Source organism: Balaenoptera borealis, assembly GCF_965194805.1.
Source record: "Balaenoptera borealis genome assembly, chromosome: 19".
Classification (NCBI taxonomy): domain Eukaryota; kingdom Metazoa; phylum Chordata; class Mammalia; order Artiodactyla; family Balaenopteridae; genus Balaenoptera; species Balaenoptera borealis.
The window spans coordinates 35,342,120-35,367,448 of NC_138878.1; the positions used below are offsets into that span (position 1 = coordinate 35,342,120).

At 34.9% G+C, this 25,329-nt stretch overlaps 1 protein-coding gene across 2 annotated transcripts in view; it reads left to right on the forward strand.

Annotated features, from left to right (window-relative positions):
• The window catches only part of ITFG1 (integrin alpha FG-GAP repeat containing 1), a 278,016-nt gene that overhangs the window by 6,613 nt on the left and 246,074 nt on the right, over positions 1-25,329 (forward strand). For both annotated transcript variants that reach the window (XM_082366812.1, XM_082366813.1), the window contains 4 exons: positions 856-1,001; positions 2,159-2,216; positions 3,431-3,505; positions 20,873-20,967. In XM_082366812.1, the coding sequence (XP_082222938.1) occupies positions 856-1,001; positions 2,159-2,216; positions 3,431-3,505; positions 20,873-20,967 (374 nt within the window). The remainder of the gene's footprint in view (positions 1-855; positions 1,002-2,158; positions 2,217-3,430; positions 3,506-20,872; positions 20,968-25,329) is intronic.

Sequence of the window (25,329 nt, forward strand, 5' to 3'; positions counted from 1 at the left end):
CTGTCTTGCTGTTTGTTCTTAAGTAGAATTAAATGTAAATTGAATTTAAGGCCTATTTTTTGATTGGGTCACTCAGACAACATTATGACAGGACTCCAGAATGTTTTGTTAAGTTTTCAAGGTTAATATAAACCATTTTAGAATATTTTATTATTAAAAATGTAGAATTAAGTATGTATGTTTTGATAGTGTATTGCCAGGTTTGGTCAAAAAGAACTTATTTTTCATTGTGAATCTTGAAATAAAATGACTAGTTTTCACTGTAAATTTCAAATCTGCATTAAAATCTAAAATTAAGTAATTTATAGATAATATCTTTTATAAAATGACAGTGATTGATACCCCTCAGTGCTTTAGCAATTGATAATGAGCCTTCATTTATGTTACTTTTTTTTTTTTTTTTTGGCCGCATTGTGCTACAGTTCCCCGACCAGGGACCTAACCCCCACCCCCTCATTGGAAGCCCGGAGTCTTAACCGCTAGACTGCCAGGGAAGTCCTTTGAGCCTCCATTCGTATAAACACCATCCATATGTCCTGGTATCTTTGACAAAAGAACTAGGTGAAAGGATTAAACCAATGCTTGAACATAAAACTGTGCTTCCTCTTAATAAATATTTCAGCTTTTTCTTGTTTCTTAAAACCCTCTGCGTTCATCCTGAATTCTTTCATAGACCAAAGAGGCCTACATACATGAAGGATGATAAGCTATTAAAGAAGAGAATGTAATTAATCAGTTCTGTGACTTTTTAAATTTTGCATTGAAAATATTTTTGTATGGTGTAAATATAGAAGTGTCCTTTTCTGTTATAGCTCTACTGGAATGTTTGTTTATTAAAATGTTTGTTTCTTTTAGGAATCACAGTACATTGATAACAAGTGTAGTCCCGGGGGATTATGATGGAGATTCACAAATGGATGTTCTTCTGACATATCTTCCCAAAAATCATGTCAACGGTGAATTAGGAGCTATTATCTTCTGGGGACAGAATCAAACCTTAGGTGAACTTGTTTTAAGAGTTTTTAATATTTATCACTGGATATTAAAGGAAAAATATGCCTGGTATTCTTAGGTAAATGTAACAAAAATAATGTTCAGAAATCAGTTCAAAAATGCAGTTCTTGAGTGTCAGTAATTGTCTCTAAAAACTTCTTTAAAAGTCTGTTTTCTGGTTCTTCTTTTTCAACCTAGAACTGGTCTGCAGTCAACTCCAGGGAACAAAATCCACCCTGTTAGCTTAAGGAAGAGAGAATTTATTAAAGGGTTTTTATGCTTTACAGAGTTACTGTGATGGCTAAAGAACACACACGAGGTTGAAGTTTCAGGAACAATCCTCAAAGCCTTCAAAGAAGCTGCTGCCTTTTTACCATCAGAAAGTGGCCAGTTGCACAACAGGTGCCAGAATGACACTTGCTCACCAGCAAAATTGATGCCATGCACCCTCCCTCTTAGTACTCACAATTCAGTGATCAGACATTAAGACAGAAATGGCAGAAACACAGCCTTCACCTCATTCCTGCCTTGGCAAAACTCACCATATCTAATTAGCAAGGCTTACATTTTATTTAGAATCTTAAATGCAAGGGTATATGAGAAATGCTATTTTTGGTTTCTAGTCTCCCCAGTACAGGAAAGCACAAAAAGTTTAGAGTAAAGGTTGAGAGTCAGTCTACCATATCTACCCACAAATCTTCGTCTTATCTGAAAAGCCAATTAATTATACCTAAATGGACACCTTTGTTCATGGAGCCAGACTGAAGAAGGGAGGAGGAGAGGAGGGCATGGACGTTTTAGAGTCTAGTAGTTTTGCGTGTATTGGGTTCTTTATATCAAAACCTTAATTGTCAACTGCTCTACTGCTAAATTGTATATAAAGAAGACTCATCTAAGAGATTTTCAGAATGAAGACTCAAAAGGAAGTTATTGTAATACTGGTCTTCACTGTAGAATAAACTCTCCCAATAGCTTATCTTTACAAACTTGATGTCCATTTAAGTTAGATTTATAGTGTCTCATTAATGCTAATAGTTGGAATTAATTAGAGATGAATTTTGAAAAGAATGAAAGGGTATTTTTCCCTAAGTGCAAATATCAAAAATAATGTGTTATAAAATGCCTTTTCATTTATATATTTTCTTTTCTTTTTTTTTTTTAACAGATCCTTGCAATATGACCATACTCAACAGGACTTTTCAGGATGAACCATTAATTATGGAGTAAGTATGTGCTTGCTTCCCTTTGAATGATTTTAAGCTTACAAACATAAAATCTTTCACATAGGAAACTACTTTGCTAAGTTGTATTGACTCTAAATTCATTCTCCCTTTAAAGCTGATAGGGGCCTGTCCTCTTAATTATATATTTATTTGCCATGATGGAAGAAAGAGAAAGGTGAAATTCATTATTTTGCAAAGAGGGAGAGATTGGTCTTTTGGGTTTTGTTTGAAAAGCTTTGAATGTGTCCATGATGGATCTTTGTTGATCCTAGCCATGTCATTACTCAAAGAACTAAGATAACTGTTTTTGGATAAAACTGTTAGTGCTTGATTGACAGATAGGAAGGGTAGAGGATTTCCTCTAGAGACTTAGAAAGATTTCTATATTAAGGAGAAACTTTGTCCTTTTCACAACTCTTCCTTAGTATTATCATTTATCTCCTCAAAGTAGACTCCTGTACCAGGATAAAGTTAATCCAAATTTCTGTTAGGATTCTGGTAATGATGTAGATATCATTTTGGGGAGTAAACAATGTATAGCCACATTCTTGTTTCCAGTGCTGCCTTCTGTACAGTTATTAAAATCATAGTCATACATCAATAGGTCAGTAACCATTAGAAGTCTGAACTTTAATTCACGGATTAATCTTTTTAAAGGTGCTCAGCTTGATTTCTTTTATAATTGGGTGTTTTTCATTGTTGTTACAATATTCAGTGGCTCGCATAAATTTTTATACCAACTAGGGATTACTTTTGTGGGTTATTTCTCCTAAGCCCATCTGACTAAATAAGGAGAGTCATGAGTCTGAATTGACAGTCTCCTTATCACTCAGAGACAGGCTAGGCTATGTAGAGGTTACAGACAACACCAAAATCTCACAACAAAAGTTTATTTCTTGCTCACACTGCATGTCCAGTGTGGGTCAGTGATAGGCTCTTTTGCCAGCTCTCAGGGTGTCTTACAGGCCTCATCGTCTGTGGAGCCGTACCATCGTGTTCTTCTCATTGCCAAGATGACTGGAGGGTCCAATAATGAAAATTAAACACTTTGGCCTCAGAGTGAAACATGTCACTTCTGACATTCCATTGATTGCAACAGATACTGACTGTTGTATGTCTACCACACCTCCCCAAATTTTTTTTTTTTTTAAACTAAATTAGAAGTGAGAATTTAATAAAATAGCTGCTTAATGTTTTTAATGTTTTCTTTTTAGCTTCAATGCCGATTTAATTCCTGATATATTTGGTATCACAAATGAATCCAACCAGCCACAGATACTATTAGGAGGGTGAGTAAATATTATTATATCCATGTAATTAATTGTACATGTTGCTGCTGGAGGGACTGTGTATCTATGTGAACTGATTGCTTTAACCGTTGGGGGAAAAACCCCAGCTCATTGGAAATCCTTGTTTAAGATTTTTAAAAGGACATTTGGTCAACATACAAGCTTTCTCAAACACTGTGGATTTGATCTGCAACTGGTTTCTGTGTAGAGCCAGTTTAATCCTTTTATCCCTCTGGACATTAGAGATACAAACTTTGCAAGTCCCCATTTAAATATTGGTTCATTGGATGTTTTTAGAAATGGAAAGATTTAATTTAAATAGTATGGATAGCTGCCGTCTTGATTGAATTCTCTACCTTAGTCATGTTAGCTCCCAGATGTTCATTGATAAGCCTTGTTCCTTCTTTGTTCAATGAGCAATTAATAATTGCCTGAAAATATAAACATTCCTTCTCTAAGCTCTGGAAACTTTTCCACGTATACTCTATCCTTGACCAGTTTGTATGCTAGGATTCTCTTATTATCCAAGAATGCCATTCTTAGGGAAAACTGCCTGGAATCTTGCAATTCAAAGATCTCCATTATAATTCCTCTAGATTTGAATAGAACCGTCTTCCTAACACAAGACTTCATGATAGCAAGATACTTTTCATGAGATACCTTCAACTTGGTTAATTTTTTCTGTATTTGATAAGGCAAACATTTTAAGAGTACAGAACACATTTATTTTTTTGACTTTCCAGCAAGTGCAGAGAACCACCTTTATCAATCTGTCTTCCCAGCTACTATACATCTAATGAATTTTCCCTCTGTGTTTTGCAGAAGTAATGTATTTTTATGATTAGTTTCTGAAATGTGATGCACAGGCACAAAGACAAGTAAATTATCAAAATCTGAGCTATTCTGAGGTGAAACTGTTACATTTCCTATCACTTTTTCTTAAAAGTTTTCCATAAAGAATATGAGTGTTTTTATGCTAGTCATAGTGACCTTTGAAAGACTTACTGTGAATCTTTAATGAGAAACCTGTTTTTTCCTCAAACTTTGAAAAATACCTGGAAGAGAACCCTGCTTTAGAGACCAGCTGGATGGAGATCTTGCTTTGCCTTTGTGGCCATGTCTGGGAGGAACTGAGTGTGGGTGGGCTAGGGGAAGGCACAGGTGACTCCTACCATAGCAAGCCCTGCTTGTTTGTCTTGGGTAGACATGTGATTGAGAATGTGATGGTGACTTCTGGCCTGGTTTATTTCATGGTAATCTCCATTTTAGTGAAAGAAATACTTGGAATATTTTTTTTTTTAAATGTGATAATCCATTTATTTATTTATTTATTTATTTATTTATTTATTTATTTAATGGCTGTGTTGGGTCTTCGTTTCGTGCGAGGGCTTTCTCTAGTTATGGCAAGCGGGGGCCACTCTTCATCGCAGTGCGCCGGCCTCTCACTATCGCAGCCTCTCTTGTTGCGGAGCACAATCTCCAGATGCGCAGGCTCAGTAATTATGGCTCACGGGCCCAGCTGCTCCATGGCATGTGGGATCTTCCCAGACCAGGGCTCGAACCCGTGTCCCCTACACTGGCAGGCAGACTCTCAACCACTGCGCCACCAGGGAAGCCCTTGGAATATTTTTAATATGATGTGGTTTGACCTTTGGAAATTTAAACTTATGAAACAGCTATTGTAGATAATTGAAGAAGTAAAAACTACTAGATATTGTGTGATAATGTCATAGCTTATTTGTTCTGAATTCTATGTTAGATTTTTTTTTCCTCTGATGCTTCTTTAAAAACTTATTCTGCTTAAAGATATATTCACTTTCATTTTTTATACATTATTCTCTGGCGTACTACAGTATACTGGAGTAATTCTCTACTATTTTATGATATTTCTCATTTAAACTTCAGTTACAGATTAAACAATAGTGGCTAACCATATTATAGGTAACAAGTTTGTATCCAAGATTTGTCCTGTTACCTTTGTCCTGATAACTTTTAAAATGAAGTTATAAAAATTGACAGAAAAGAATTTTTGTCAAGAGCATTGTTAGGATGACTATTGCTAGCATTATCATTATTCAGACAACAGAAAGCTGAATATGTCTCTATGGGGGCAAGCATTAATATGTTACTAAAATAAGAAAAATGTATTTCACCATATCAATTTTATGTTACAGACATATGATTAGGTGTATAAGTGAAAAAGCCATTAGTATTGACATTTTGGACCATTTGCATGACTTCTGATTGGCAGCCCAATCTTATCTATTAAGGAATCTAACCAACTTTTGCAACTTAAATATTATGCTTATTTATGCCAGACCCATGATTATCTTAAATTTAATTAAATTTGGCTAGCACCTTAATTTTATGGGAAATTTTGCAATGATCTTTAAATAGAATGCTAAATGCTCCCATGGAATTGTGCTGGAAAGCCCATGGCTTTAAGTGGCCCAGTATAGGCATGGAAACAGGAGATTGCCCACAGGTAAAACTAGCATGATCAGTTCGGCTGGAGTAAGGGTGCAGATGGTCAGCCTAAGCTGGAAACAGTGATAGGTAGAAGAATCCCTTTTAATTGGTACTGTGGGGGTTATCTGATAGGGACAGGAAGGGTGCTAAACCTCTGCTGAGGTGCCAGAGATAATTGAAGTGTGTTAAATGTACAAAGGTGAGGATTCAGTTTGCGCCTCCACCTCACTTTTTAATGACTTGAAATAGCATAATAATGTGCCGCATTACTTAGAAATAACACCTAGCTATTAAATGTTAGAGCAGCTTTTGCAGTGATTAGGTTATCGTTAATGAGCATTTTCTGTAAAAGGGTATTTGAAACTGATGTTGCATAAGCATTCAGGATATTGTTTTTAGTATTGACGTGAAAACACTTGTACCTGTAATTTTAATCAAAACCAAATGTAATGTTGGTCTGTTCATATTTTCTGTGACTCATATACTGAATTCAAACACATTCAAACTGGGTCAGGCCCAAGTTGTATACCTGGGAATATTAATCCAGGTATGTGACAAACAAGCACTTTTGCCATACTCCATTTACTTTACAAGCATTTGCATGAATATTTTGAATGGAATATTAATGGCACTGAAAGCAGCCATTTTTAACTTATTTATGTGAGTGGATATTTTTCCTCCATTAGCAGAAAAAACTATCTTCTATTTAAATATAGATATTTAATCTCAATTCAGAAGGAATAAATCCCTGTTTTTCCATGTAACCTTCTATCTTTTTACATTATAACCAATGACTGATTTATTAAATCACCCTTCATTTTTACTGCTGATTTGTTTGTTTGTTGGTGCATTACAGAAAATATTGCAAATATTTATCTTAATGAAATAATGATATTTGTCATTTAAATCTATTGTTTAGAAAAAATATGAAAATTAAGAGATTTATAACACAAAAGAAAACCAAATAATCATCAGGACAGCTTTTAACTTTATAATCAGCATTAGTACCCATAGTCTTAACAGAAAAAGGTAGCTTTGAGATGATTCATATTTTCTTAGAATTCCCCTAGCAACCCCCTCCCTTTCTCACCTTATATACCATTTGTATTTTGAACATTGTTGTTTAAAGGAATCTATTAGGACTTAAGAAATAAGTTTTTTATTGGTATTTCCATAGAAACAGAGTATCAGTTTTATAACTTTTCTCTTTTCCTAAAGAAACTTTGCTATTGGAGATAAATTCATTGATTCTCTCATTTCTCACCTAAACCTTTTTCTTTTCAAAATTAAGCCACAGAAATAGTGAAAGCTTTAGCAGATAACTCAGAATTGTATATGCTGTGATTATTTCAAGTGGCTTGTTACTCAAGGATCCATAATTTTATTTCCTGGAGTCCCACCAGAAGCTTTTGGGGAGTCAATTAAATGACCCTTGATTCCCTGGTGGTTTATCATACTGCTTTGTTTTATGTTCTGGTTGGCAGTGTTGTATGTAAGTGAACTTTTGCTTGTTTCTAAGTGAATTTAAGAGGTTATTCTCAAAATTTACTCACTTTGCTTTTTGTTAAATTTTACAATTTTTTAGATATGTTTTCTTTGTAGTAATCATTTAGAAAGAGAGCTTCTTTTGAGTTTCTGTGCAAGTAAATTCAACAATAATTGTTCATCATTAATATTGATGATACTTAAAAGTGTTTTGAATTCAACATATTTCTATTAGCATATATCAAAATTTTGTTTCCTTCTTTGAGAGGAAACCATTTTGTTTTATTTTATTACTATTTGCATGTATTGAAAAAAGTCCATTTTAAAACAAGCATAGAATACCAATGAACTGTACACTTAAAAATGGTTAAGATGGTAACTTCTATGTTATGTATATTTTACCACAATAAAAATTAGAAAAAGAAAAACAAACAAGCACAGTTAGAGAAGCTATGTGTATAGAGCAGACTTTGAGTAAGCTTGGTATATATTATCATTTCAATTTAGGGTAAAATGAATCAAAATAATTTATAATTCCTGAAAATACAGGTTAAGTTCTCTTTCATTAGAGTCCTATTGTATGTTTTAAAAATGTATATGCTGTTGAAAATGCCCTACAGATACTTGATTTTTAACAGTCTGGAGGCCTAGGCTCTGAGCTGCGTGAGTTCCTGAGTTCCATAGTAGCCCTGAGTAGAGATGGGGGCCTATGCTTCTCCTCAGACTGCCTACTCTTCTGTCTGCCTGCCCTAGGAGCCAGTGCTGCTAGGGCCGTCTCTCAGGTGTAATATCACTGTTGCATACCCTTGGAGGTAGGAACATTTGGACAAAGTAAGGATATGGCTGAAAGAAATCGCCACGTTTTCTCTTACGAACGTAAGGTGCTATTTCTAAGAGGTCCTTAAGATTTATCTGGTCTGACCCATACCTTTGAATTCTAATAGAGGCCCAAGAGTGAGTGAATAACCCATCAAGTATTTACCAATGTAACTCTGTTCTTCAGCCATGCTTCTTTTCCCACTCTTCTCTCATGTGTTGTACTCCTCACCATGCCCCTCCTGAAGAGGCATACCTCAGGGTTGCACAGCTTATTGTCCTCTGTGAGGCTCAGGGCTGGATGGGGAAGAATGAGAAGAAAGAGAATCTTAAACAAGCCTATTTGCTTTTTTAAATATCTACTTAGTAACTCTGGGGTTGGCAGTTTCCATCAGTTGTCTCATATTTTTCCCACAACAGGTAGCTGTGTAGCTCAAGAGGCGCTGTCAGGGAGCCGGCTAATTCAAAGGTTAAGTGACCACTGTAAGCTTGCAATGTAAATAAATGGTAGATCTAGGATTTGAATCTTGGTCTTCCAAACTGTAAAGTCTTTGCTCCTGCCTTCAACTCTGTATAGCCATTACCATTGTTATAGTCACAGAGGGCCTTTGGTGGTGCTCCAACATGGTTGACTTAGACTTCCTCGTGGCACAGTGGTTGTTTTCCAAGAAGAAGCAATACAAGAGTATAGACAGAAGCTGGAGATCTCTTTAAGGCTCGGTCCTGGCAGTTAAACAGCATCACTTCTGTGGCATTCTAATGAAAGAATTAGCTAATATTCTAGGGAACTTGAGGATTATGTACTCTACCTGTTGATGTGGGCATGGCTTAACTGAAATGTAAAAGAGCATGTGGGATGGGAAATAATGTGGCCATCTTTGGATACACAGCATGGTAGGCTGTGTTTATTGACTTTACCATAAGTAAAGACTTGCAAAGGAATATGCAAACACAGATCATTTAAGCAACTAGATCCTCAAGTATCATAGGTACTCCTACCTAAAATTGATGAGCCTGAAAACGTACCTGTTTTCACTATAACTTTCTCCTCCTTCATGTAAGAATGCCACAGGCTTCCTTGGTGGCGCAGTGGTTGAGAATCTGCCTGCTAATGCAGGGCACACGGGTTCGAGCCCTGGTCTGGGAAGATCCCACATGCCACAGAGCAGCTAGGCCCGTGAGCCACAATTACTGAGCCTGTGCGTCTGGAGCCTGTGCTCCGCAACAAGAGAGGCCGCGACAGTGAGAGGCCCGCGCACAGCGATGAAGAGTGGCCCCCACTTGGCACAACTAGAGAAAGCCCTTGCACAGAAACGAAGATCCAACACAACCATAAATAAATAAAAAAATAAATTTAAAGACTAAACAGACCAACAAAATTAAAAAAAAAAAAAAAAAAAAGAATGCCATATTCTTTACCCTTCCTAAATCTCACTAATGATACATTTCCTGGGGAGTAAAAACCCGTACGGCATGAAACACAGATATACTAAACTAATAGAATTTCCAGTTCTTCCTCTTCTCCTCTTTCTTCTTCCTGTTTCTCTTCAGATGAAGCTTGGTAGCAAAAAGCATTTTGATCCACATTGAGATGTTCTGAATTCAGATGTGCTAGAGTGGGGTTGTGGGAGTAATGACAGTTTTTGTTTAATGACTTTGCCTCCTGCATTCCCTGACTACTGTCAAAGAATCTGTAATTATTGAGAGAGGGTCCTGGGAGAGTACAGCAGAGAGCATCCGTAAGAAACACCAAATTCAGCAAAGCAGACCTTTCAGCTCTTCTTAGTACTCTATCCCTAAGACACATAATTAAATGGAAGGAAGGTACTTTTCATGCCTGTGTAGTTTTGGATCATGCCAGTGATTGTTTCAGATGTGACCAGAACGTTTTCAAGGACTAACAAACCTATGGATAAAACTTTTACATAATTTCTTTCATATTTGATATGCATTTTTCTATAACGTAGCTAATACCTACTTTATCAAATCATATCAAGAAAATTCCATTTAAAGTCAAATATCTTGTCTTATGAAAGGTTTACTATTTTCTTTCTCCTATTGATAGAAAATAAATTTACATGCTGGCTCCTGAGCCAAATAATTTTTTGTAGTATATACCTTTCTCATTTATTAAAGTCATAGGGAAAAATTTGGTATGTCTAAAGAAATAAGAAAGAAGTTGTGTGATTTCTCATTTTTATAATCTGTTTTTATTTACTCCGGAAGCCAGATACCAGAGTCAGTATTCACATACATTTATGGACTATTACGTCTTTTATCATACTTATTGTATTATAAATTATTTTCGCTGTACTTTACATTGCAATGCTTTAAGTTCACTAAAGATAAACAGCATGTTAATTTACTATCTTGTTTTTATAACTTACTTTATGAAAATAGGTAAATCAATTTTATCAAAATTACCTTAATTTTGACTGCTTTTAACAATCTTTGCTACAATATATAATCTGTACTTTTCTCAGTAGTTTTTGTAATATTCCTTGAAACACATGTTAACACATTTATTTGAATTGAAAAAATGAGGTCAAACTCTGACAGAAAATAACTTTCATTTGGAGATTAGTTTGACAGTGAGGACTGGCTTTGCTAATTGGATTATATACCAGGCATTTTACATAAATTGAATGAGCTAAATCAGCAGCTCTAAATTCTTTTTTTTTACTTTCATTATGGAAAAATTTAAACATATGCAAAGGTAGAGCAAGTAGGACAATGAATTTGCATATAATACACCTGTCATTCAGCTACAGTTAGCAATTCTTGGCCAGTCTTACTTCATTCACAACTTTTCCTTCATTTCTCTCTCTAACTCCTTCCCCAGACATTTTTAATCCATAAATATTTAGGTATATATCTCTAAAAAGTAAGGATGTTTTAAAAATCCATAATTACAATATATTTATCATACCTAAAAAATTAAGATTAATTTAATATTAATATTAAATTTCCATGGAGATTTTAATGAACATATATGAACAAGATTTCTTAGCATCTGTATCTATAAAGATGAAGAAAAGGAGTAGACTTTATGCTGAATCCTGTTTCATTCTAGCAGTGTCATGCTGTTCTAAAGATAAGTAAACTAATATATTTTAAAGCTCCATTCATTTCTTCAAAAAAAATGCATTTCCAATGAAATTTTACCTTTGATTTAATAAGCTATCAAAGCTTTTTCATCAATTGTACAGTAATAGTTAAAATAACTCAACCTCAAAGAGATTTTTTTTAAAAACATCTGGATGCATAAAGCCAATTTAAATACCAATTTGAAGATGTACATTTCTTTGGAGACATATGATAGCGTGATCCCTAAAAAGACCAGATATAAAAACATTTTACATCATGATAAAGTTCTATAACAGAAATAGAAGTACAAGTCCAAGGATAAAGAGAAGAAGAGCTTTTTTATGTGGTTTGTGGGTGTATGTGGATGATGGTGGATAATAATCAGTTTGGTATCTATATTCTACTGAATACATTTTTAAGAGTAATCATTTTTTTTTTTAATTTTATTTATTTATTTTTTTACAGTTTTTCCTCCTTGAATCCTGTTTTTCTTTTTTAAATTGAACCATCTTTTTCCCTTTATTTATTTATTTATTTATTATTTATGGCTGTGTTGGGTCTTCGTTTCTGTGCGAGGGCTTTCTTTAGTTGTGGCAAGTGGGGGCCACTCTTCATTGCGGTGCACGGGCCTCACTATCGCGGCCTCTCTTGTTGCAGAGCACAGGCTGCAGACGTGCAGGCTCAGTAGTTGTGGCTCATGGGCCTAGTTGCTCTGTGGCATGTGGGATCTTCCCAGACCAGGGCTCGAACCCATGTCCCCTGCACTAGCAGGCAGATTCTCAACCACTGCGCCACCAGGGAAGCCCCATTTTTATTTTTTTATTGAAGTATAGTTGCTATAAAATATTATAAAGGTGACAGCTGTACAATATAGTGATTTACAGCTTTTAAGGGTTATATGCCATTTATATTATTGTAAAATATTGGCTCAATTCCCTGTGTTGTACAATATATCCTTGTTTTATACTTAATAGTTTGTACCTCTTACTCCCCTGCCCCTATATTGCCCCTTCTCCTTCCCTCTCCCACTGGTAACCACTAGTTTGTTCTGTATTATATCTTTGAGCCTGCTTCCTTTATGTTATATTCACTAGTTTGTTGATTTTTTTAGATTCCACATACAAGTGATATCATATAGTTTTTATCTTTCTCTGTCTGACTTATTTCACCTAGCATAATGCCCTTCAAGTCCATCCATGTTGCTGCAGATGGCAAAATTTCATTCTTTTTTATGGCTGAGTAGCATTCCATTGTGTGTATGTATATGTGTATGTGTGTATGTATATATTACACACACATATATATATATATATATATCACATCTTCTTTATTCATCTGTTGTTAGATACTTAGGTTGCTTGCATATCTTGGCTTTCATAAATAATGCTGCTATGAACGTATCTTTTTGAATTAGTGTTTTTATTTTAGATATATATACCTAGGAGTGCAATTGCTGTATCATATGGTAGTTCTGTTTTTATTATTTGAGAAACCTCCATACTGTTTTCCACAGTGGCTGTACCAATTTACATTCCTACCAACAGTGTACGAGGGTTCCCTTTTCTCTACATCCTCACCAACATTTGTTATTTGTGTTCTTTTTGATGATAGCCATTCTGACAGGTATGAGGTCATATCTCATTATGGTTTTGATTTACATTTCCCTGATAATTAGCCAGGTTGAGCATCTTTCCATGTGCCTGTTGGCCATCTGCATTTTCTCTTTGGAAAAATGTCTATTCAGTTCTTCTGCCCATTTTTTAATTGGGTTGGTTGTTTTTTTGATGTTGAGTTATTTATATGAGCTGTTTATATATGTTGGATATTAATCCCTTATCAGTCATATCATTTGCAAATATTTTCTTCAATTCAGTAAGTTGTCTTTTCATTTTGTCAGTGGTTTCCTTTGCTGTGCGAAAGCTTTTAAGTTTAATTACGTCTCATTTGTTTATTTTTTGCTTTTATTTCCTTTGCTTTAGGAGATGGATCCAAAAGAATATTGCTGCGATTTATGTGAAAGAGTGTTCTGCCTATGTTTTCCTCTAGGTGTTTTATAGTATCTAGTCTTACATTTAGGTCTGTAATCCATTTAGAGTTTATTTTTGTATATGGTGTTAGAGTATGTTCTGATTTCATTGTTTCACATGTAGCTGTCCAGTTTTCCCAGCACCACTTATTGAAGAGACTGTCTTTTCTCCATTGTATATTGTTGCCTCCACTGTCATAGATTAATTGACTATAAGTGTGTGGGTTTATTTCTGGGCTCCCTATTCTGTTCCATTAATTAGAGTAATCATTTTATTTTAAAATATCAGTATTTCTAATAGGTTTAAAGATTACATGCTTTTGTAGCTATTTAAAACGTTGAAAATATTTATATTACTTTCTTAGAAATGAACTTCAAGGTATTAAGGGATATAGTTTTTGTAAATTCTTTAAGAGTCTATTGGAGCAAAAGTTTTCAAGACCACTGGACTGGGCAGCTTAGAGAAGCATGCTAGACCCATCTCCTAGTAACTGCTTTTACCTGGGTATCTTTTTTTTTCTTTCTTTTTTTTTTAATAGTTCAATTGTATTACATGAGTGTTGTTGTTGTTTTTTAAATTAATTATTTATTTATTTATTTTTGGCTGCATTGGGTCTTCGTTGCCACGCGCGGGCTTTCTCTAGTTGTGTCGAGCGGGGGCTACTCTTCGTTGCAGTGCATGGGCTTCTCAATGTGGTGGCTTCTCTTGTCATGAAGCACAGGTCTAGGTACCTGGGCTTCAGTAGTTGAGGCACACGGGCTCAGTAGTTGTGGCTCACGGGCTCTAGAGCGCAGGCTCAGTGGTTGTGGCGCACGGGCTTAGTTGGTCCACGGCATGTGGGATCTTCCCGGACCAGGGATTGAACCTGTGTCCCCAGCATTGGCAGGCGGATTCTTAACCACTGTGCCACCAGGGAAGTCCCTTACCTGGGTATCCTAAATAATGACAACTCAGTGTAGGCTGATCATTGAAAAGTGAGTGGATTAGCAGTCATTTCTAAGAGCAGTTACCATAATAGGCAACTAAAAGCTACAGTTGACATTACTTACATTTAAATTCATCCTTTGATAAATGCTATTCTTTGAGATTAAAGGTGATGATGACTACAAATTAGAACACCTTGACATAATTATGTTTCCTGTTGGGGACAAACTGGTAATTGGAATTTTCTACAGAGGTCAAGAAATGTCAACAGATAGATTCAACATGGCTCAGAACTGCCCACTTTTTCATCTCTGCTGTTTCTTCCTTTGTCATCAGAGCAGTTTACATCTGTGACCTTGGCATTCAAATGGAGTTAAGGAAATTATAGTTTATATGGATATAGTTGCTTGAAAAATATGGTGTCTGCTTCTTACTGAAAAACTATGTTGTGTATAAAGAGCAACATTAAAGGCAGAAGGAGAAATGAATTTTATTTTCACCTATTTAAATTTTTAAACAATTTAGTTATCTTAGGCAACTTCAGTTTTCAGTCATCTTAAAATGCACCATGAAAGAATCAAAAGCTCTTTCTCCTCCCACCTTTGGTAGTCATCAGAATGGTAAATAGACACTGTATGTAAAATAAACTATAAGAATCTGCTAACTGCCTTTTAAGAGCTGTTAATGTAAAATATCAGAGTATAGGAAACAAGTGTAAAACTTAAAATACTGTGAAGAACTTGAATATTGATTTGAAATGTTCAAGATAGCAATATTACAATTAATATTCTGTTAGGAGTTGCAAACTCAAGTGTCTGATGGGGCCCAGAAGGAAAACAAACTTAGTGAACAGTTTGGGGAGCTTGGGACTTGACCTGCCTGCAGGCTCTAGCTCTGTGTGAAAAGGGCCAGTTGCTTGCCAGACCTTCTGATATTTCAAGAGAAGTTGGAAATCCTGATTTTTATTTGAAGTCTGATTTTTAATTTGTTTTACCTCTTAATTCAAACTTTTTTAAACAATGTGTAGGTCAAATAAAACACATTTTATGCTGAATTTGGCCCATAGTCTGCCACTTTATGACTTTTGCTTTATCGCTGTTCTAGATTCATTTGAAATGTACGTTTTGTTAAATAGTTCCTAAGACAAAATGTCACAAGTTAGTTGAGATTTTCCAAAACTCTAGCTATAACTTGTTTCAAAGCAAACCTGTAAAAAAATCTATGGGAAATTAGATCAATAACTACTAGCATAGTAATTAAAGACAGCCACATGATTAACCTCATGGAGCTCAACTGTGTAAAAGTTTGTGTTGTTTTAATTCATTTTCAGCATATAATTACAAATTTGTTGGGAACATGAGAAACTCTTCTGAAATGACTTTATGTCAAACTTGTCATAGAATCTCTAGCCTGAGTCTCATTATTTTGTATGTAATGAAAAATACTTTAATGCTTCGAATTTAAAGAACTGATGAATAAATGGCACATCTTAAAGAGAAGTGAACCAATGATTATTAAATTGGACTTAACTGAAATTATTTTAAGCATTTCTAACCTTGTGTAGTATGAAATAAAAACATGACATGAATGCTTGGTATTGAATTACCATACAACAAATGCTAAATATAACTTTACAATGTATATTAATATTTTCTTATTATCATAACCCTATATTATGGGGTTTTAGTTAAAGTAATACAATCAAGTTGTAGGAATACTGCTTGGTTTGGTTTTTAGTGTCTTGTTCAGGTTATAGATGAGGCCCAGTATGTGCTAAAAAGAATGTAGAAGAAGGTTATTGGGAAGAAGTTACTGTTTGTAGAACCCTTTGCATAGAGAAAAATTTCTCCTGTTGAATGCTTATTCTTTTTTCCAGAATCCACCTACCAATAACAAATTAGTCAATTGTTCCTTTCCACTTTCCAAACACTTCAAGACTAAATTCACAGGTGAACCTTGTTTGCTGTCTACTCAATTGGATACTGTGTTGACAATTAAGTTAGACTTAATTAGCCTTTAATTGCTCTTCCGAGATGACATATCTATGCTTCCATATTGGACTGGAACATAGTACTGTGAAAAAAATAGCAAATTCTAACTAGAAGTAGAGAAGAATAGGAGATGCTACTTGAGACTACGATTCGGTTCAGCCAGTATTTGGGAGCCAGGTCCTGGTTAGGCATTGTAGATACAAATATCTATGAGTCAGGGTACTTAGGATACACTCTCAGAGAAATAGTTCCTCAAGTAACTATAAGGCAAACCAAAGTGCTATTAGTAGAGAAAAGTATAATAGTGAAACAGTGAGAGAGGAGTAAAGGCCTTTTGGAGGAAGCTGATTTAAGTAGGGCCTTGATAAATAGGAATGCCTTTGACGCTGGAGTGTTCTTCACTGGTGAGGAATTGTGGGGAAATGATTTTATTTAAACTTGCTCTTCTTTCTGTAGTTCCTAATAGTTTACCAGTATGACCTTCCTGATTTTGACAAATGCACTATGGTTATATTAGATGTTAACATTAGGAGTAACTAAATGAAGGATATGTGAAAACTTAGTACTATTGGCTTTTTTAATGAGATAAAATTTGCATAACATTATTAAAATTAACCATCATTTTGTACACTTTAGTGAGATTTAGAACATTTACAACACTGTGCAACCATCACCTAGTTCCAATGACTTTTCATCTCTCCGAAAGGAAACCCTGTACCCATTAAGCAGACACTCTCCCTTTCCCCTCTACCCCTGCACTTGGTAACCACTAATCTTCTTTCTGTCTCTAGGATTTTCCTATTATGGGTATTTCATATAAATGAAATCATACAAGATGTGACCTTTTGAGTCTGGCTTCTTTCACATAGCATAATGTTTTAAAGATTCATCCATATTGTATCATGTATCAGTACTCCAGTTATTTTTATGACTGAATAATATTTTCATTGTACGGGTATATGACATTTTGTTTATTCATTCATCCATTGGTAGATATTTGGGTTATTGTGAATAGTGCTGCTAAGAGCATTCATGTACCAGTATTTGTTTGAATACCTGTTTTCGAGTCTTTTTTTTTCTTTTTTTTTTTAACATCTTTATTGGAGTATAATTGCTTTACAATGTTGTATTAGTTTCTGCTGTATATAACAAGGTGCATCAGCTATACATATGCATATATCCCCATATCCCCTCCCTTTTGCGTCTCCCTCCCACCCTCCCTATCCCACCCCTCTAGGTGGTCACAAAGCACCCAGCTGATCTCCCCGTGCAATGCAGCTGCTTCCCACTAGCTATCTATTTTACATTTGGTAGTGTATATATATGTCAATGCTACTGTCTCATTTTGTCCCAGCTTACCCTTCCCCCTCCCTGTGTCCTCAAGTCCATTCTCTACGTCTGCGTCTTTATTCCTGTCCTGCCCCTGGATTCATTACAACCATGTTTTTTTTTTTTTTTAGATTCCATATATATGCATTAGCATATGGTATTTGTTTTTCTCTTTCTGACTTACTTCACTCTGTATGACAGACTCTAGGTCCATCCACCTCACTACAAATAACTCAATTTCTTTTCTTTTTATGGCTGAGTAATATTCCATTGCATATATGTGCCACATCTTCTTTATCCATTCATCTGTGAGAGGACACTTAGGTTGCTTCCATGTCCTGGCTATTGTAAATAGTGTAGCAGTGAACGTTGTGGTACCTGTCTCTTTTTGAATTACGGTTTTCTCAGGGTATCTGCCCAGTAGTGGGATTGCTGGGTCATATGGTAGTTCTATTTTTAGTTTTTTAAGGAGCCTCCATACTGTTCTCCATAGTGGCTGTATCAATTTACATTCCCACCAACAGTGCAAGAGGGTTCCCTTTTCTGCACACCCTCTCCAGCATTTATTGTTTGTAGATTTTTTGATGATGGCCATTCTGACCGATGTGAGGTAATACCTCATTGTAGTTTTGATTTCCATTTCTCTAATGATTAGTGATGTTGAGCATCCATTCATGTGTTTGTTGGTAATCTGTATATCTTCTTTGGAGAAATGTCTATTTAGATCTTCTGCCCATTTTTGGATTGGGTTGTTTGTTTTTTTGATATTGAGCTGCATGAGCTGCTTGTATATTTTGGAGATTAATCCTTTGTCAGTTGCTTTGTTTGCAAATATTTTCTCCCATTCTGAGGGTTGGCTTTTTGTCTTGTTTATGGTTTCCTTTACTGTGCAAAAGCTTATAAATTTCATTAGGTCCCATTTGTTTATTTTTGTTTTTATTTCCATTACTCTAAGAGGTGGGTCAAAAAAGATCTTGCTATGATTTATGTCAAAGAGTGTTCTTCCTATGTTTTCCTCCAAGAGTTTTATAGTGTCCGGTCTTACATTTAGTTCTCTAATCCATTTGAGTTTATTTTTGTGTATGGTGTTAGGGAGTGTTCTAATTTCGTTCTTTTACATGTAGCTGTCCAGTTTTCCAGCACCACTTATTGAAGAGGCTGTCTTTTCTCCATTGTATATTCTTGCCTCCTTTATCAAAGATAAGGTGACCAATATGTGTGTGGGTTTATCTCCTGTGAAATTTTTTGTTCTAGTTCTGTGAAAAATGCCATTGGTAGTTTGATAGGGATTGCATTGAATCTGTAGATTGCTTTGGGTAGTATAGTCATTTTCACAATGCTGATTCTTCCAATCCAAGAACATGGTATATCTCTCCATCTGTTTGTATTATCTTTAATTTCTTTCATCAGTGTCATAGTTTTCTGCATACAGGTCTTTTGTCTCCTTAGGTCGGTTTATTCCTAGGTATTTTATTCTTTTTGTTGTAATGGTAAATGGGAGTGTTTCCTTAATTTCTCTTTCAGGTTTTTCATCATTAGTGTATATCAATGCAAGAGACTTCTGTGCATTAATTTTGTATCCTGCTACTTTACCAAATTCATTGATTAGCTCTAGTAGTTTTCTGGTAGAGTCTTTAGGATTCTCTGTGTATAGTATCATGTCATCTGTAAACAGTGTGTTTTTCAATTCTTATTGGTATACACCTAGGTATAGAAATGCAGAGTCAAATGGCAATTCATTGTTTGGCTTTTGGAAGAATTACCAACTCTTTTCCATAGCTAATGCACCATTATATATTCCCATCAGCAATATACAAGAGTTCTATTTCTTTTAGCAGTTTGAGACATCTGTGTTAATTTTTGGTATATGGTATGAAGTAGGGGTCTAAATTCATTCTTTTGCATGGCTGAAAACTTTGGAATTAATACTTATAAAAGATAATCATTCTCCACAGTCTCGGGAAAATATCACCCATGATAATATTAAGTTATTTTTCTTACACTTAAAGAATTAAAGATATAAATATAAGGGCTAAAACTATAAAACTCTTAGAAGAAAGCATAGGGGTAAATTTTCATAACCTTGGATTTGGAAATGGATTCTTAGATCTGACACCAAAAGAAAAAAGCAGCACAAAAAAAAATTACAACTGGATTTATCAAATTAAAAGCTTCTACACAGCACAGGACACTATCCAGAAACTGAAAAGGCTGTACAGAATGGGAGAAAATATTGGCAAATCATGCATCAGGTAAAGGTCTAGGATCTAGTCTATATAAAGAACTCTTACAACTCAAAGCAATAAATAATCCACTTTAAAAATAGGCAAAGAATTTGAGTAGACATTTCTCCAAAGATATACAGGTAGCCAACAAGCATGTGAAAACATGCTCAGCATCATTAGACATCAGGAAAATATAAATCAAAACCACAAGAACCCTTCAGGAAGTAGCTATAATAAAACAAAGGGACAGTAATAAGTGTTCACAATGGAATGGAGGTATTGAAATACCCATACATTGCTAGTGAGAATGTCTGATGATGAAGCCACTTTGGAAAACAGTTTGACAGTTCTTCAGAAAGTCAAATATAGAGTTACCATGTGGCCCAGCAATTCTGCTCCTAGGTATATACACAGAAGAATCAAAAACATATGTGTATGTCCACATAAAAACTTGTACATGAATATTCATAACAGCATTTATTTGTAATAGCCAAAAGTGGAAACAAGTCAAATGTGCATCAACAGTTGAACAGATTAACAAAAAATATTGCCATGTAATTATATATTATTCAGGGATAAAAAAGACTGAAGTAGTGACACATGCTACAAAATGGATGAACTTGAAAATATTATTCCAAGTGAAAGAAACCAGGCACAAAAGGCCACATGTTATATGATTCAATATATATGAAACGTACAAAATAGGGAAATCCATAGAGTCAGAAAGCAAATTAGTGTTTGCCAGAGGCTTGATGGAGGGGAGAATGAGAAGTTACTAATGAATACAGAGTTTCATTTTGAGGTGATGAAAATGTTGTGAAATTAGATAGTGGTGATGGCTACACACTGTGAATATACAAAACCCACTAAATTGTACACTCTGAAAGAGTGAATTTTAGAGTATGTGACATAGCTAAGAATAAATGAGTTTTTAAAATATCTTGCACGCAGATATTTTTGTTTTAAAACAGTGCTCATTTGATGTTTGCCTTAAGAAAAAAATTTTTCTTTTAGGAATTTATCTTGGCATCCTGCATTGACCATTAAAAGTAAAATGCGAATTCCACATTCTCATGCATTCATTGATCTGACTGAAGATTTTACAGCAGGTGAGTTGCACATAAATGTAAAGTATTTCTTTTAGGCTGCCAGAGAATGATGAGATTTTTACTGTTTTCCTAGCAATCATTTGCTATTGAATTGAATATTAAGACCAAAATGTTAAAAGGTTATAAGGAAGTTAGTGATATTGGAAAAATGTACAAAGTACTGGGTGTAATAAATAAGTCTTTAGTTATTGTTTTTGCTGTTTCTTAACCACATCAAAATTTGGATTATTGACTAATAAATGCTGTAAATTTATTTATAAGAAAAATATTTAGCTTATGTATTAAAGAATTTCAAAGACTTTTAAAAATTTTTATTATGGAAAATTTTAAATATAGAAAAGTAGGCAGAATAGTATGATATACGCACATTTAATCATCACCCAGCTTCAACAATAATCAGTATATGGCCAATCTTGTTTCATCTGTATAACCACCCATGAGCCCCTGCCACCCCGATAATTTTATAGGAATTCCCAAACATTGTATCATTTCACTTATAAATATTTCAATCTGTATCTCTAAATGATACAGACTTTTTTATTTTTAGCAACCTCAAGATCATTTTCAAACATTAAAAAATTTAACAATATTCTCTTAATAGCAAATACTTATTCACTATTCAAAATGCCCCAATTCTCTCCTAAATGTTTCTATCAAATTAGGAGCTAAATGAGGTACATACATACAAAGAAAAAACGCCAGTCTTACAGAATTTCTCAAAGTGTGGATTTTGCTGGTAGTGTCCCCATGATGTTAATATGTGACTCTGTCCCCTGTATTTCCTCTAAGCCAGTAATTAGATTTAAGCAGCTATTGATGATCATTGTCAAGTCCACTATTTCAAAAGGATTTACAAAATCATAGCACCCTATATCTATCACTCCTCAGCATATATTATCAGCTGGAATTTTCTATTTAAAACAAACGAAAAAAAGGAACATCTATTATTATCTTTTTAGTCACCCGAAGTACAGTTGAGACAGGCAGGTTAAATGCTTAAATTTTCTTCCTTCTCATTTTTTTTCCAGTTTTTTTTAATGTGGCAAAATATACGTAATGTAAAATTTCCATTGTGACCATTTTTAAGTGTGTGGTTCAGTAGTATTAAATACATCCATAGTATTGACCATCCAGCTCTTTTCATCTTGTAAAACTGAAACTCTACACCCATTAAACAGTAACTCCTCATTCATCCCTTTCCCACAGCTTGTGGCAACCACTGTTCTACTTTGCTTTTTGACCACTAAAAGTACTTTGAATAAGTGAAATCATACAGTGTGTGTTATTTTTAACTGGCTATTTCACTTAGCATAATATCCTTAAAATTCATCCATGTTGTAGCGTGTGTCAGAATTTTCTTCCTTTTTAAAGCTGAATTGTATATATCCACATTTTGCTCAGCTTCCACATTTTAGCTATTGTGAATAATGTTGCTGTGAACATTGATGTACAGACATCTCTTAGAGATCCTGCTTTCAGTTCTTTTGGGTATATATCCAGAAGTGAAATTGCTGGTTCATACAATAATTTTGTGTTTAATTTTTTGAGGAATGGCCATCACAGCAGCTTTATCGTTTTACATTCCCACCAGCAGTGTACCATGGTTCCAGTTTCTCCACATAGTTGCCAATATTTGTTATTTTCTTTTTTTTTTTCATAGTAGTCATTCTATTTGGTATAATGTGGTATCTCATTGTAGTGTGGGTTTGTTCTGTTTTTTGGTTTTTTTTGCCGCTCCACGTGGCTTGCGGGATCTTAGTTCCCAAACAGGGATTGAGGGATTGAACCCGGCCCCAGCAGTGAAAGCACTGAGTCCTAACCACTGGACTGCCAGGGAATTCCCTCACTGTAGTTCTGATTTGCATTTTTCCTAGTGATTAGTGATGTCGAGCACCTTTTCATGTCCTTATTAGCTATTTGCATATCTTTTTTGGAGAAGTGTGTACTTAAGTCCTGTGCCCGTTTTTCAATTGGGTTGTTTCTTTGGTGGTGTTGAGTTTTAGTTAGTCTCTGTTCAGAATATTGCTCCCTTATCAGATACATGATTTGCAAATATTTTCTCTCATTCTGTGGGATACCTTTTTACTCTGTTGATAGTGTCTTTGTATGCAAAAAAATTTTTAATTTCATGAAGTCCACTTTTTCTGTTGTTTCTTTGTTGCCTGTGCCTTTGGTGTCCTATCCAAAAGATCATTGCCAGGTGCACTGTCATGAAGCTTTTGCCCTATAGTTTCTCTTGAGAGTTTTATACTTTTATCCCTTACATTTAGAGCTTTGATCCATTTTGAGTTAATTTATATATATGGTGTTAGATAAGGGTCCAACTTCATTACTTGCATGGATATCCAGTTTTCCTAGCACCATTTATTTTTTTTTAATATTTATTTATTTTATTTATTTTTTTAGCTGTGTCGGGTCTTCGTTGCGGTGCGCAGGCTTCTCTCTAGTTGTGGCATGCGGATTTTCTCTCTGTAGCTGTGGTGCGCAGGCTGCAGAGCGTGTGGGCTCTGTAGTTTGCGGCACTCGGGCTCTCTTGTTGAGGCGCTCGAGCTCAGTAGTTGTGGCGTGCAGGCTTAATTGCCCTGCGGCATGTGGGATCTTAGTTCCCTGACCAGGGATTGAATCCATATCCCCTGCATTGGAAGGCAGATTCTTTACCAGTGGACCACCAGGGAAGTCCCATAGCACCATTTATTAAAAAGACTTGTCATTTCCCCACTGAATGGTCTTACCACCCTTGTCAAAATTCATTTGACCGTATACTCAAGGGTTTATTTCTGGGTTCTCTGTGATTTCACTGACCTATATGTCTGTCTTTATGCTAGTACCTCACTGGGGTTTTTTTGGTTTTTTTTTAAACTTTTTATTTTATATTGGAGTATAGCCAATTATGTTGTGATAGTTGCAGGTGCACAGCAAAGCAACTCAGCCATACATATACATGTATCCATCCTCCCCCCAGACTCCCCTCCCATCCAGGCTGCCACATAACATTGAGGAGAGTTCCCTGTAGTACTATACTGGTTTGATTACTATAGCTTTGGAATATGTTTAGTAATCGGGAAGTGTGAGTCCTCCAACTTTGTTCTTTTTCAACATTGTTTTGACTATTTTAAGAGGTCCCTTGAGATTCTACATGAATTTTAGGACAGGTTTTTCAGTATCTATAAAAAGTGCCATTGGGATTTTGGTAAGGACTGTTCTGAATCTATAGGTCACTTTGGGTAGTATTGACATCTTAACAATATTGTCTTTCAGTCCATGAACATGCAATGTGTTTTCCTTTATTTGTTTTCTTAATGATTTCTTTCAACAATGTTTTATAATTTTTAATTATATAAGTCTTTCACCTCCTTGGTTAAGTTAATTCCTAAGTATTTTATTCATTTTGATTCTATTGTAAATGAAATGTTTTCTTAATTTCCTTTGTGGAATTTTCATTGTAAGTGTTTAAAAATGCAGCTGATTTTTGCATGTTAATTTGTATCCTGCTACTTTTCTGAATTCATTTATTAATCTGAACAGGGTTTTTTTTTGGTAGAATCTTTAGGGTTTTCTACATATAAGATCATATCATCTATGAACAGAGATAATTTTACTTTTTTTCTTTCTAACTTGGATGCCTTTCATTTCTTTTTCTTATTCCTCCCTTTTTTTTTTTTTACCAGTTTTCAAACGCTTCTAATCAGCTTTTGCAATTACATTTTTTTTTTTTTTGCAATTACATTTTTATATAGTATACTAATTGCAAATGAGTAAAGCATGCCTGGTGGTTGTTAAAAGTAATAAAACTTCCTTCCTTTAAAAGTATTTTATGAATTTACATTCCCACCAACAGTGCAAGAGGGTTCCCTTTTCTCCACGCCCTCTCCAGCATTTATTTTTTGTAGATATTTTGGTGATGGCCATTCTGACCCGTGTGAGATGATATCTCATTGTAGTTTTGATTTGCATTTCTCTAATGATTAATGATGTTGAGCATTCTTTCATATGTTTGTTGGCAATCTCTGTATCTTCTTTGGAGAAATGTCTATTTAGGTCTTCTGCCCATTTTTGGATTGGGTTGTTTGTTTTTTTGATATTGAGCAGCATGAGCTGCTTGTAAATCTTGGAGATTAATCCTTTGTCAGTTGCTTCACTTGCAAATATTTTCTCCCATTCTGAGGGTCGTCTTTTTGTCTTGTTTATGGTTTCCTTTGCTGTGCAAAAGCTTTTAAGTTTCATTAGGTCCCATTTGTTTATTTTTGTTTTGATTTCCATTTCTCTAGGAGGTGGGTCAAAAAGGATCTTGCTGTGATTTATGTCATAGAGTGTTCAGCCTATGTTTTCCTCTAAGAGTTTGATAGTGTCTGGCCTTACATT